This window comes from Littorina saxatilis, linkage group LG13 (genome assembly GCF_037325665.1).
Source record: "Littorina saxatilis isolate snail1 linkage group LG13, US_GU_Lsax_2.0, whole genome shotgun sequence".
In the NCBI taxonomy this organism is placed as follows: domain Eukaryota; kingdom Metazoa; phylum Mollusca; class Gastropoda; order Littorinimorpha; family Littorinidae; genus Littorina; species Littorina saxatilis.
This window is the reverse complement of record NC_090257.1, coordinates 34,371,385-34,386,384: the sequence shown is the minus strand read 5'-3', so window position 1 is coordinate 34,386,384 and position 15,000 is coordinate 34,371,385. Positions and strand designations below refer to the sequence as shown.

Here is a 15,000-nt window from a genome sequence, read left to right as displayed (position 1 = left end):
AGGCATGTAAATACATATTATAACAATACTTTCTCAAATATAGATTAACGCACACAAGAAGGTACCAACAGACACTCACGAGTTCGTATCACGGCTCACTGCATGTCGCCAGTTCACTTACTTGTCTCGTTGAATCCTCGTAGAATAATGAATTCAGGTGCCAACTCACAGAGATGCTAACACACACCTTTCGCTGAAGATGCCGACACACAGAGATGCTACCACACACCTTTCGCTGAAGATGCTGACACACACCTTTCACTGAAGATGCCAACACACATCTTCCAGGTTTCTCCCCGAGAAACCTTTCCGCCCGTAGCGGAAACAACCGTCGTCAGCTAAGACCGGTATCGATGAAGACTCCTCTCGTCTAGTCATCTGCGCCGAGGTGGTCCCTTGCTTCCACCGTCGTCTAGCGCTTCTCTCGTGTAAGGTCCCTCCCTTATACGCCATGGAAATCCCTCATGGAAACTCCTAAAGAATTTAACCAAGTCTTAATACAACATTCTCTAAAACCATCTCTTCTTCCAAACATTCATGTACCACTCATACATTCTCGTTCATTCCACGTTCACATTCCGTACAGATTCAATATCCAAACTAACACTTAATCAATGAATAACACTCCCCATACAAAGCATGACCGTCTTAAACATAACATAAATGCGTAGCAATTATGTTCAAGAAATTCCCCATGAAAAACCGTTTAACAATTACATCAAGAATTCTCTCAACGCTTCACACTAAGATTGGGTGCACTTTATACACACTAACCTTTACGCTCCAGCTATGTATTCCAACGTCAATAATATACAACATAGTAAATCATTTACCTTAAGAGACCCGTCTCTTGAAAGAGTACTTGTTCCCAGAACAAGTCTGACACACGCTGAACAACCTTCCCGGTTGGAAATCTCACACGCTGTGACGTTATTTACCTCAGACCAGCTACATGTCTCAAACACAACTCACATCAAGCTAAGCCAGTTTTACGTGCAACACCCGAAACACGTGAATAACGCCAGTCCGGTCAGCTACCCTCGCCTGTACAACATTTAGGGAGGTTAAAAACACGACGTGGTTTCACCTCACAAATATGCTACTCACATCTTTGTGACATCCCCCTTCCCGGGGAAAAAAGAAAATTCTTGAGTTTTCTTTTGATCAAAACAACCTTCTTTTTCCACACATCCCATAAACCTGTGGTATGCTCTGATCTACGAATGACCTGGACAAAATGTCTGTCAACGTATTCCTGTCTCATGCTATTGGATGAACCTCGAATGCTAATTCTTGCCGTTAAAGACACCACCGCATCACATGTTTTGAAAATTTCATCCATCTTTCCAAACACCTGCTTCATTTCATCCTTTTGACCATCTGTCAAACCAGGATCAAAAACAATATCTCTGACTATCTCTTCCTTCCCCTTAGGCAATGTAGGTAACGGCAACGTTTTCCTCTCCTCAGTCTGAGGTAACACTGCAACCTTTGCCTCTTCACCTTTACTTGAGACAACACCCTGACTGCCACAGTCAAATCTCAGTGGAATGCCTTCGCGACATCCACTACTTACTTCCTCAACATCAACAACTTTCTCTGCACAAACTGCATACTTCTCATCCTCTCGTGACACACTCAACACCTCTTTCAATGTCTCATCTTCTCTCAGCAAACTTTCCAGATCCTCCTCGTTAACCGACAAATCAGGAGTAACCACATTTTTCAATGGCACCGGGGAATCCTCCAGTTTCTTTTTGGCTTTTGCCCAACTCGAACCACACACGACCTTCTCAAGTACCATGTCTTCAGTGATTTTCTTGTGACTTACATCAGCACACAATCCAACACCCTGCGTATTCCCAAGGAATAAATCTACTCTGGGTACCACACCCCGAAGATTACCTATCACTAGGTCAGCGACTGGGTCTGTGAGCACACAACATTTCAACTTTCCCTGAAAATATGGGGTATCGACAACCACTTCCGCCAATGAATACAAATCAATCCGTCCACTAAAACCCTTCACTTTTTGAACCTCTCCCTTTATGTACTGGCTTGGTAAGACCAACGACTTCCTTACCCCAGCTACATTAGCTCCTGTGTCTCTCAGTACTGAAACTTGCTTCCCATTAACGAGACCTTCCGCTAATGGCAACGACCCGAATGCCGCCGAGCTTACCAACACTCCAGCGTCCTGACAATCCGCTACCGACTTCGCTGAATATGCTACCTGAATACATTCTCTAGCGTAATGGCCCAAATGCCCACATCTGTAACATGTGTCCTGATTCTGCTGTTCAGTACCTGTACCTCTAGTACTTCCTTGCTGCCATCCTCTTCTACCCGGCCTACGATCATCTCCTCTGCCTTGAAACCTGGTATTTCTGCTCATACCATCCTGTCTTCTGCCACTATCTCCTTGACCACGACTGTAAGACTGTCCTGATCCACGATTCTGATTGAACGCTACGTTTCCAGTCCCCAAAGGATTTACTTGACTCTTTCTGGCCAAACATTTATTTGGATGGGCCGATTTGTACATTTCTGCGCTAGCAATCATGTCTTTTGAATTTTTACAATCACGTTCTTTCAAAAAGACTGCCAAATCAGTGCATACACTGGTAAGAATCTGTTCACACAACACAAAATCAAACAAAGCTTCATATGAGGTTTCTATATCCGACAACCTCAACCAACGGTTGAACAAATGCGTCATCCTTGTTACGTATGTGCCAAAACTTTCATCAGCCTCTGGCTTCGTACTGCGAAATTTCTCCCGAAATCCCTCTCGAGTGCACTGAAACTTCTTCAATAACTCTTTCTTCAAGTCTTCATACGACAAAGTACCCGTTGAAAACAATGAATGAAACAAAGACAACGCTCCACCCTCCAGATAAGCTGATAAGTACGTAGCCCACTCTGAATCATTCCATTTGTTCGCCTTTGCATGCGTTTCAAATCTGAACAAGAAACTGTCAATGTCATCTTTATCTTCCTTGAACATGGGGAGTTTTGGGTACTGGGGCCTAATGCTGGGTCCTGATCTCCCACCTGCATTTCCACCCGTACTTTGCTGCGCTTCTGCTTTCTTAAACTCCAAATCCATTTTCCTCGCTTCAGTATCTGCCTCTAGCCTCTTTGCATCTAATTCCCTATTTGCCTCAATTTGTAACCTTTTTGTCTCAGCCTCTACTTCTAATCTTTTTGTCTCAGCCTCAGTTTCTAATCTTTTTGTCTCAGCCTCAGTTTCTAATCTTTTTGTCTCAGCCTCAACTTTCTTTGCTTCGGCCTCAACTTCTAATCTTTTTGTCTCAGCCTCAACTGCTACTTTCTTCGCTTCAGCCTCAGCTGCTACTTTCTTTGCTTCCCTTTCCTGACTTCTCTCTTCTCTATCCACCTGATCCTGGGCAAACTTAAACAAAGCTTCTGCCTTTAACCCATGCTTCTCTCCCAATGCCATATAATCAGCATATGTGTTACCACCAGTATCACTAGTCTCAGCCATCTTTACAATATCAAAATATCAAAGTAATCTCAAAGTAATACAATGGATCAAGTAACACAAGTTCACAAAATTGTTTTAAGTATCAAAAAGTTGTATCATACACCAGTTTCTCGCAATACTAAACACACACAAAAGAGTATCATAAAATACTAAACTAACAGAAATCTTGTGCCTTTTTAAAAACAATCCTCAAATTGTTTACTACTTAACTATTTACACAACCAGTCTCAAAAATAAACAATAAACTTAATAGAGTCAACAACAAAAAATTTAATTTGGAAAATATCAGATTAAACAATCAATAGCAGCTTCAAACACTTGTCAATCAATGTCAAACTTAAACTAACAACTTTAGAACATCATCAACAACAAAAAATACCAAATAATTAACTAGAAATTTCAAAGTTTCTCAAACCCAAATAACACACTTTAAATGAAGAATTCAATTCCACACACCACTAACCAGCGTCAGATCCTTTAAGGAAAATCAATCGCCAGAGCAAAACCAAAACAAAATTTAAATGTTCACACAACAACAACAACAACAAAAATTTACCCAAAATTTTGTCCAAGTACAAATACTTACAAATTACTACTAACCCAACAAAAAATTAAATTTACAAACAAAATAAACAAAAAACTTTCTCCAAACCAACAACTAAATATTAAACAGTAGTATAGGAGAGATAATCACCCTATTACTAATCCAACTACAAATAGGAACAATAACAATAATAAACAAAACAAAAGTACACAACTAAAAAAAATTATCAGAGACCAACCAAAAAAAAATACAAAATTCCAGACTTTACAAAAAAAAAATGGCACACCCTATACTATTTTATTTAAAATAAGCCTGCACCTCAACGACAACAATCATACACAACATTCAATCCAAGATAGAATCTAAGAGCAATAGTTTAAAAAAAAACTTATAGGAAAGGGAGCTAGAATTTAGATAGAAAGATAGATAATAAATACACAGAACAGGAAGCAAACAGAAACTAAGGCCCTCTCTACGTAAGAAACTATACAATTACGTAGACCCCTGGAGCTGGAGAGGGGGTGTCCAATAACATACACATAAACAAACACTACAACACGCAAAGTATCAACGTATTTATAATTATCTACCCTAAGGCACTCCTTTCTCAATTTCTCAATTTCTCCAATGAAAGGGAAGCAACTGCTTTTTAACAACAACAAAAATCTATCCTTAGAAACAAAAACCTATTTAGGGCTAAATCGGGGTCACCACTGTCACGAAGTGGTTTGCATGTGAATTTATTATGCGTGTTCTGCCCTTTTGCACTGTCTCTACCCTTTCACACCAAACACTTCAAAAACAGAACTTGGGAGGATGCAGGCTCATTATTTCCTCAACCAAAACAACATACGTCTTCACTTTAAATACATCAATATATACGAACAACTTTTCAACACACAGTTCGCACAATCTTCCAGCTTCACTCAAGGCATGTAAATACATATTATAACAATACTTTCTCAAATATAGATTAACGCACACAAGAAGGTACCAACAGACACTCACGAGTTCGTATCACGGCTCACTGCATGTCGCCAGTTCACTTACTTGTCTCGTTGAATCCTCGTAGAATAATGAATTCAGGTGCCAACTCACAGAGATGCTAACACACACCTTTCGCTGAAGATGCCGACACACAGAGATGCTACCACACACCTTTCGCTGAAGATGCTGACACACACCTTTCACTGAAGATGCCAACACACATCTTCCAGGTTTCTCCCCGAGAAACCTTTCCGCCCGTAGCGGAAACAACCGTCGTCAGCTAAGACCGGTATCGATGAAGACTCCTCTCGTCTAGTCATCTGCGCCGAGGTGGTCCCTTGCTTCCACCGTCGTCTAGCGCTTCTCTCGTGTAAGGTCCCTCCCTTATACGCCATGGAAATCCCTCATGGAAACTCCTAAAGAATTTAACCAAGTCTTAATACAACATTCTCTAAAACCATCTCTTCTTCCAAACATTCATGTACCACTCATACATTCTCGTTCATTCCACGTTCACATTCCGTACAGATTCAATATCCAAACTAACACTTAATCAATGAATAACACTCCCCATACAAAGCATGACCGTCTTAAACATAACATAAATGCGTAGCAATTATGTTCAAGAAATTCCCCATGAAAAACCGTTTAACAATTACATCAAGAATTCTCTCAACGCTTCACACTAAGATTGGGTGCACTTTATACACACTAACCTTTACGCTCCAGCTATGTATTCCAACGTCAATAATATACAACATAGTAAATCATTTACCTTAAGAGACCCGTCTCTTGAAAGAGTACTTGTTCCCAGAACAAGTCTGACACACGCTGAACAACCTTCCCGGTTGGAAATCTCACACGCTGTGACGTTATTTACCTCAGACCAGCTACATGTCTCAAACACAACTCACATCAAGCTAAGCCAGTTTTACGTGCAACACCCGAAACACGTGAATAACGCCAGTCCGGTCAGCTACCCTCGCCTGTACAACATTTAGGGAGGTTAAAAACACGACGTGGTTTCACCTCACAAATATGCTACTCACATCTTTGTGACAGAAGTCACAGACCGAATCGTTTCTCAAATAATAGTGTAATTTTTTCAGCAATATGGAATGATCGACTAAGTCAAATGCTTTCTTAAAGTCCAAAAACAATGCTCCTGTAACTTCAGACTTGTTCATTGCTGACAGCCAAGCTTCGCAGAGAGACGTAAGAGCTGTGTGGCAAGAATGCTTGGACCGAAAACCGGATTGAAACTGATGGAACAAATTTTGTTCTTCCATGTAAGCAAGAAGATGCTTGTGCACATGCCTTTCTAATGGTTTTGACAAAACAGGCAGTAAAGAAATGGGTCTAAAATTACTTGGGTCTGAGAGATCTTTACATTTGGGAAGGGGTATGACTTTGGCGCTTTTCAATTTAGACGGAAAAAAGTTCTGCTCAATACTAAGGTTATATACAAACGTGAGCGAATCCACAATATACGGTAGAGAAAGCTTCAATAACTTCACGGGTATTTTATCAGGACCCATGGACTTTTTATTCTCCAGGTTTTCAATAAATGTTCCGACCTCATGAACTGCAATCGGAGGAATGATAAACGCTTCATTGTTTATTCTGTTCCGCTGACAGAATTCATCCAATTTTTCAAAACAGTCATCTCTATCCCGAGAATTTGTTTCTGCCACAGAAGCCTTCAATTTATCCGCTAAAGATATACTGCCTGACGTTGATACTAATTATTTGTACATTTTCTGTTGCAGCTTCGATCCCTATCAAATGTTCGAGGTATGTACAGCTACTTTTCAGATATACATATTATTCACTTCCTGTCTTGCATTTATCTTCCTGTTGATACGTCATCTATAAGCTTTTTGTTTGGCTATCTGTCTGTCTATCTGTCATTCGTGTATTTTCTTCCGGCTCCAGATAATCTTATCCGTCCGTCTGGTTAGCTGTGTGTGTGTGTGTGTGTGTGTGTGTGTGTGTAGGTGGTTTTACCGACAAATGGGGATGATTGTCACTGGAGAGCAGTCAAATGGGGACGCTTCCGACAAACGGGGACGTCCCCATTTGTCGGCCCGTGCGACCCCATTTGACTGGATTTGAGCAGATTGAGCGACCCCATTTGACTGCTTCCTAGCATCCCTGTGGACAAACGGACTGGATTTTCACACAGATTCATACACATATTTTAGCTCTGCACTTTGTGGTCTGCTCAACTAAACCATGTGATTTTTATCATGTGACTTCAAATGACTTTACAGTAACTGCTTTCATCAGAATTCAGTTTTTATTCAAATGCAGTCAAACCAAAACATTTATTTGAATTAAAAAGAAAAAAGTTATTGCATTTAATATATTTTATTAAGAGTATTTTGAAAGAGTTCTGATTATTTGATCACGGTTTTTTTTTTGTATTAAAACAAAAACAAACACAGAAACATATACATTCCTGTAAAAAAAAAATAATAATTACAATTATTTTGTTATGAGATTTATTTTAGGTTAATTCGAAGTGTTGTGTCTCATTATTACATCTTTTTTGTCGTGTTTATTGCAATTTTTATTTATTTTATTCATGTAACCCTAGGGGTTTTTTGAAATAAATATTGACTTGACTTGACTTATTGCGAAGTATGAACCGCGTAGGGGGAGCAAAGGAGGGAGGGAGAGAGAGAGGTACGGAGGAAGGGAGGGAGAGAGAAAGGTACGGAGGAAGGGAGGGAGAGAGAGAGGTACGGATGAAGGGAGGGAGAGAGAGAGGTATGGATGAAGGGAGGGAGAGAGAGAGGTACGGAGAAAGAGAGTGAGAGAGAGATAGAGGGAGCAAAGGGGGGAGGGAGAGAGAGAGGTATGGCGGAAGGGAGACAGAGAGAGGGGGCAAAGAAGGGAGGGAGAGAGAGAGGTACGGAGGAAGGGAGAGAGAGGGAGCAAAGGAGGGAGGGAGATAGAGAGATATGGAGGAAGGGAGAGAGAGGCAGCAAAGAAGGGAGGGAGAGAGAGAGAGGTACAGAGGGAGGGAGAGAGAGAGGGAGCAAAGGAGAGACAGATAGAGAGAGAGAGGTAAGGAGGGAGGGAGAGAGAGATGGAGCAAAGAAGGGAGGGAGAGAGAGAGTTACGGAGGGAGGAAGAGAGAGAGAGGCAGCAAAGGAGGGAGGGAGAGAGAGAGGTAAGGAGGGAGGGAGAGAGAGAGGGAGCAAAGGAGGGAGGAAGAGAGAGAGGTACGCAGGGAGGGAGAGAGAGAGAAAGGGAGCAAAGGAGGGAGGGAGAGAGATAGGTAAGTAAGGAGGGAGAGAGGGAGCAAAAGAGGGAGGGAGAGAGAGAGGTACGGAGGAAGGGAGAGAGAGAGAGGGAGCAAAAGAGGGAGGGGAAGAGAGAGGAACGGAGGAAGGGAGAGAGAGAGAGGGAGCAAAAGAGGGAGGGAGAGAGAGAGAGAGGTACGAAGGAAGGGAGAAAGAGAGAGGGAGCAAAAGAGGGAGGGAGAGAGAGAGATAAGGAAGGAGTGAGAAAGGGAGCAAAGGAGGGAGGGAGAGAGAGAGGTACGGAGGAAGGGAGGGAGAGAGAGAGAGAGGGAGCACAGGAGGGAGTGAGAGAGAGAGGTAGGGAGGGAGAGAGGGAGCAAAGGAGGGAGGGAGAGAGAAAGGTAAGGAGGGTGAGAGAAAGACAGGGAGCAAAGGAGGGAGGGAGAGAGAGAGAGGTAAGGAGGGAGAGAGAGAGGGAGCAAAGGAGAGAGGAAGAGAGAGAGGTACGGAGGGAGGGAGAGAGAGAGAAAGGTACGGAGGAAGGGAGGGAGAGAGAGAGGTAGAGAGTAAGGGAGGGAGAGAGAGAGGTAAGGATGAAGGGAGTGAGAGAGAGAGGTACGGAGAAAGAGAGTGAGAGAGAGATAGAGGGAGCAAAGGAGGGAGGGAGAGAGAGAGGTATGGAGGAAGGGAGAGAGAGAGAGAGGGGGCAAAGATGGAGGGAGAGAGAGAGGTACGGAGGAAGGGAGAGAGAGAGGGAGCAAAGGAGGGAGGGAGATAGAGAGGTATGGAGGAAGGAAGAGAGAGGGAGCAAAAGAGGGAGGGAGAGAGAGGGAGCACAGGAGGGAGGGAAAGAGATAGGTATGGACGAAGGGAGAGAGAGAGGGAGCAAAGGAGGGAGGGAGGGAGAGGGGTACGGAGGAATGGAGAGAGAGAGGGAGCAAAGGAGAGAGGGAGAGAAAGGTACGGAGGAAGGAAGAGAGAGAGAGAGGGAGCAAAGGAGGGAGGGAGAGAGAGAGATACGGAGGAAGGGAGGGAGAGAGAGAAGTACGGATGAAGGGAGGGAGAGAGAGAGATACGGAGAAAGAGAGGGAGACAGAGAGAGAGGGAGCAAAGGAGGGAGGGAGAGAGAGGAAGGGAGGGAGAGAGAAGGAGCAAAAGAGGGAGGGAGAGGTAAGGATGAAGGGAGGGAGAGAGAGAGGTACGGAGAAAGAGAGGGAGAGAGGTACGGAGGAAGGGAGAGAGAGAGAGGGAGCAAAGGAGGGAGGGTGAGAGAGAGGTATGGAGAAAGGGAGGGAGAGAGGTAGGGAGGAAGGGAGGGAGAGAGAGAGGGAGCAAAGGAAGGAGGGAAAGAGAGAGGTACGGAGGAAGGGAGGGAGAGAGAGAGGTACGGAGAAAGGGAGGGAGAGAGAGAGAGGGAGCAAAGGAGGGAGGGAGAGAGAGAGGAAGGGAAGGAGAGAGAGGGAGCAAAAGAGGGAGGAAGAGGTTCGGAGGAAGGGAGGGAGAGAGGGGTACGGAGAAAGGGAGGGAGAGAGGTACGGAGGAAGGGAGAGAGAGGGAGCAAAGGAGGGAGGGTGAGAAAGAGGTATGGAGAAAGGGAGGGAGAGGGGTAGGGAGGAAGGGAGGGAGAGAGAGAGGGAGCAAAGGAAGGAGGGAAAGAGAGAGGTACGGAGGAAGGGAGGGAGAGAGAGAGGTACGAAGGAAGGGAGGGAGAGAGATAGGAACGGACTAAGGGAAGGAGAGAAAGAGGTACGCAGAAAGGGAGGGAGAGAGAGAGAGGGAGCAAAGGAGGGAGGGAGAGAGAGGGAGCAAAGGAGGGAGGGAGAAAGAAAGGTACGGAGGAGGGGAGGGAGACAGAGGGAGAAAAGGAGAGAGGGAGAGAGAGGTACGGAGGAAGGGAGAGAGAGAGGGAGCAAAGGAGGGAGGGAGAGAAAGGGGTATGGAGGAAGGGAGGGAGAGAGAGAGGGAGCAAAGGAGGGAGGGAGCGAGAGAGGTACGGAGGAAGAGAGAGAGAGAGGGAGCAAAGGAGAGAGGGAGAGAAAGGTACAGAGGAAGGAAGAGAGAGAGAGGGAGCAAAGAAGGGAGGGAGAGAGAGGTATGGAGGAAGGGGGAGAGAGAGAGAGGGAGCAAAGGAGGGAGGGAGAGAGAGAGATACGGAGGAAGGGAGGGAGAGAGAGAGGTATGGAGGAAGGGAGGGAGAGAGAGGTACGGATAAAGGGAGAGAGAGAGAGAGGGAGCAAAGGAGGGATGGAGAGAGAGAGGTACGGAGGAAGGGAGGGACAGAGAGGGAGCAAAGGAGGGAGGGAGAGAAAGGTATGGAGGAAGGGAGAGAGAGAGAGGTATGGAGGAAGGGAGGGAGAGAGAGAGGTATGGAGGAAGGGAGAGAGAGGGAGCAAAGGAAGGGGGGATAGAGAGAGGTACGGAGGAAGGGAGAGAGAGAGAGAGGTACGGAGGAAGGGAGGGACAGAGAGGGAGCAAAGGAGGGAGGGAGAGAAAGGTATGGAGGAAGGGAGAGAGAGAGAGGTATGGAGGAAGGGAGGGAGAGATAGAGGTATGGAGGAAGGGAGAGAGAGGGAGCAAAGGAAGGGGGGATAGAGAGAGGTATGGAGGAAGGGAGAGAGAGAGAGAGGGAGCAAAGGAGGGAGGGAGAGAGAGGGAGCACAGGAAGGAGGGAGAGAGAGGGGTATGGAGGAAGGGAGAGAGAGTCAGAGAGAGGGAGAAAGGGAGGGAGGGAGAGAGAGAGGTACGGTGGAAGGGAGAGAGAGAGAGGAAGCAAAGGAGGGAGGGAGAGAGAGAGGTATGGAGGAAGGGAGAGAGAGAGAGTGTGCAAAGGAGGGAGGGAGAGAGAGGGGGCAAAGGAGGGAGGGAGAGAGAGAGGTACGGAGGAAGAGAGGGAGAGATAGAGGTATGGAGGAAGGGAGGGAGATAGAGAGGTACGGAGGAAGGGAGGGAGAGAGAGGTACTGAGAAAGAGAGGGAGAGAGAGGGAGCAAAGGAGGAAGGGGGAGAGAGGGAGCAAAGGAGGAAGAGAGAGAGGTATGGAGGAAAGGAGAGAGAGAGGGAGCAAATGAAGGAGGGAGGGAGAGGGAGCAAAGGAGGGAGGGAGAGAGAGAGGTACGGAGGAAGGGGGAGAGAGAGAGAGGGAGCACATAAGGGAGGGAGAGAGAGAGGTACGGAGAGAAGGATGGAGAGAGAGAGAGAGGGAGCAAAGGAGGGAGGGAGAGAGAGAGAGGTACGGAGGAAGGGAGGGAGAGAGAGGGAGCACATAAGAGAGGGAGAGAGGGAGAGAGAGAGAGAGACAGACAGACAGACAGACAGACAGACAGACAGACAGACAGACTGTTGTAAGGATTGTGGCGTGGTGGAAAAGCGTTTGCCTCCGAAGCCGGTTTTTCTTCACAACGCAGAAGACAGAAACTGCAGAGCCGCTCTTCACTAAACTTTAAGTCTCTGTCTGACTGTTTGTAAACCAAATGTGGCTCTGATTGTATAACTTTTAACATCATTGGGATGAAATAAACACTCGATTTTATCGTCCCATCCCCCCAGATTACGTATGTGGACCCCACTTATACCAAGGTGATACAAAGTACTCAATTTTATCCAATCTTAACAGATATTTTTAAATATCTTATCACCCCCACTCCCGTCATCCTTCTGTTTTTAACCACCTCCCGATTTTTTTTTAATTTTTTTAATTTTTTTTAACTATCGTATAAACCAATAATAGGCAATTTAGACCTTAATTTAAGCCCCTTAATTTTCGTTCGTTCGGTGTTTTTTTTCCTATAACCCAGATCATGTTCTTAAAAGGCTAACAATACATGCCTATAGGACATGAATATATTTTGTCTGGTCGTAAGGAGTTTGAGATGAAAAGTGTTGTTTGACGCCAGCGCGGTAAAACTAGTATAGACATGTCCCTGGGTGTTACGATGACATCAGAGTTTAAACTGTTCTTTTTCTAAATTATTGTGGTTATCATTCTTAATTAGCGAGCCAATCCATCAGAGAAAAATGAAAAAAAAGAAGTCATTTTCTCATGTCTCAAGGGAAAACCAGTGCCTTGCCTGTCTAAAATCACCTCCCGTTTGAGGAATTTTGCAGCCAGCGCAGTTACTTACAAGATATATTAACGTCCTACAGGCATAGATTGTTGGCCTCGGACAGGACTGGGGTAATATGATAAAAAAAAATAGAGGAGGAAAAGAAAAGGGCAAGATCAAGCAAGCCCGACCGTGATAGGACCCAGGACCCACTCTCCATGAGTACGGGAGGGGGGGGGCAATAAGAGATATATGTTAAGGTCCTTGTAAGAGGAGTATTAATAATATTTCCTTTATATACGTTGACTTCCTAAGGGAAGGACCATTAAAAACATGGACTTTAATTCAATTATAGTTTCGTTAAAAAATGATAAAACTCGGGACCACCTGTTAAAAGGTTTAAAAGTGACAACATTGTAAGAAAAAATATAAAGAACATGCGCAAACACGTAATACTGACCTATAGGGAAGTAAAATTGAGAGAAAACAGCTATCCTCTCGTTAATGTAATTATGTTTTAATGTAGAGACCAAAAAGCAATGTACTCACGTTAAAATGACGACCACGGAACGAATAATAGCGACGTTTCGACCTAAGGGTCTTCTTCAGGCACAAAAACACAAAAATACACACACACACAAAAAAAAAGACGATAGAACAAATGAAGAGAAGAATAACTGACAAAACAACTGCACTGCACAAACCAACAAATGACAAAGACAGTCTTTGTCATTTGTTGGTTTGTGCAGTGCAGTTGTTTTGTCAGTTATTCTTCTCTTCATTTGTTCTATCGTCTTTCTTCTTCTTTTTTGTGTGTGTATTTTTGTGTTTTTGTGCCTGAAGAAGACCCTTAGGTCGAAACGTCGCTGTTATTCGTTCCGTGTTCGTCATTTTAACGTGAGTACATTGCTTTTTGGTCTCTTTATTGTTCCCTCTCACGTGCAGTCGTCATTGTTTAATACATGTTTTAATGTGTTTTGTATAATTCGGAAGCAGGAGTTTAAAACCTATATATATATATTAAGGGAAAAGTCTGGGTTGTGGCACTCGATCACTAGGTGGGGCACTGCCCTTCGCTCCCTGTTACCCGAGTCCCAATCCTCGTGGTAAGGCGTCCGCCCCGTGATCGGGAGATCGTGGGTTCGAACCCCGGCCGGGTCATACCTAAGACTTTAAAATTGGCAATCTAGTGGCTGCTCCGCCTGGCGTCTGGCATAATGGGGTTAGGTGTCAGAATAATGTGACTGGGTGAGACATGAAGCCTGTGCTGCGACTTCTGTCTTGTGTGTGGCGCACGTTATATGTCAAAAGCAGCACCGCCCTGATATGGCCCTTCGTGGTCGGCTGGGCGTTAAGCAAACAAACAAACAAACCCGAGTGCCAACAACAATAGGATGAGCATCAGAAGTGAAGATAAAGAGGGAATTTTTTTCTCTGCGCGCGCGCCAGCAAGCAGGATGTCTCAGAACTGAAGCGGTAATAGTATGATCTAATTACAGGCGATGGGTTTATGGGTCACGTGATTATATATATGAAGTCTTCTATCGCGCGCGTATCTCCAGACTCGGACTCAAGGCGCAGGGATCTATTTATGCCGTGTGAGATGGAAATTTTTACACAATACATCATGCATTCACATCGACCAGCAGATCGCAGCCATTTCGGCGCATATCCTACTTTTCACGGCCTATTATTCCAAGTCACACGGGTATTTTGGTGGACATTGTTTTATCTATGCTTATACAATTTTGCCAGGAAAGACCCTTTTGTCAATCGTGGGATCTTTAACGTGCACACCCCAATGTAGTGTACACGAAGGGACCTCGGTTTTTCGTCTCATCCGAAAGACTAGCACTTGAACCCACCACCTAGGTTAGGAAAGGGGGGAGAAAATTGCTAACGCCCTGACCCAGGGTCGAACTCGCAACCTCTCGCTTCCGAGCGCAAGTGCGTTACCACTCGGCCACCCAGTCCACGTGATGTGGGGGGCGGAGCCAAACATTGGTTGATACTTACTGTGTTGACATTAGTTCATTGGCCCCGCCCCAACATCATATGACTTACTAATCCATGGGCTATCATTGGTTCATGTTTTTGGCGCTAAACTATCTGACAGGTAAAGAACTATTTTGATGTGACACGTTATTACTTGGTGCAAATACGCGCAGTGTTTAAAACCACTTGGCGGACAGAACTGTGCATTCTCACAATTCGACACTTACTACATCCATAATAACCACACCGTTGATCAATCGCTGAGAAATGGCACAAATGACAGTTGGGGAAAACATTCAGAAGTTGGAATGATCTTACCGAACGGCTGGCAGACTTTTCCAGAAAGAACGATTTGGTGTACGTGGTCAAATACAGTCGTGCTGTTCAACTTGCGAACAAGAATTCAAAACAGCATTTTCCAGACGAACTGAAGTATGCATACGCAAAACTTGTGTGCAAGTACTCAGGAAAAGGACGACTCACAGGCCGAGGTGCGAAGAGGAGCAATGGGTAAGCGGATTAATATTTAGTTGCTACACTTCTTATGCGTCCTTGTCACAGATAGTAACTCGTATGAATGTTTGATTTTAATATTATTATTATTATTTTTTTTTAGGTTTACAATGTTTCAACATTCATTCCAGTATCGACTGACATTTTAACGAGTGCGGAA

At 44.7% G+C, this 15,000-nt stretch overlaps 2 protein-coding genes across 2 annotated transcripts in view; one reads left to right on the top strand and one right to left on the bottom strand.

Moving 5' to 3' along the window:
• The window catches only part of LOC138945565 (uncharacterized), a 51,993-nt gene extending 44,993 nt beyond the window's left edge, over positions 1 to 7,000 (top strand). The window contains exon 3 of the mRNA XM_070317008.1: positions 6,809 to 7,000. Within this exon, the coding sequence (XP_070173109.1) occupies positions 6,809 to 6,914 (106 nt within the window). The 3' untranslated portion in view covers positions 6,915 to 7,000. The remainder of the gene's footprint in view (positions 1 to 6,808) is intronic.
• LOC138945589 (uncharacterized) overlaps positions 1 to 15,000 on the bottom strand; it is a 291,977-nt gene that overhangs the window by 271,180 nt on the left and 5,797 nt on the right. The gene's annotated exons all lie outside the window — the stretch shown is intronic.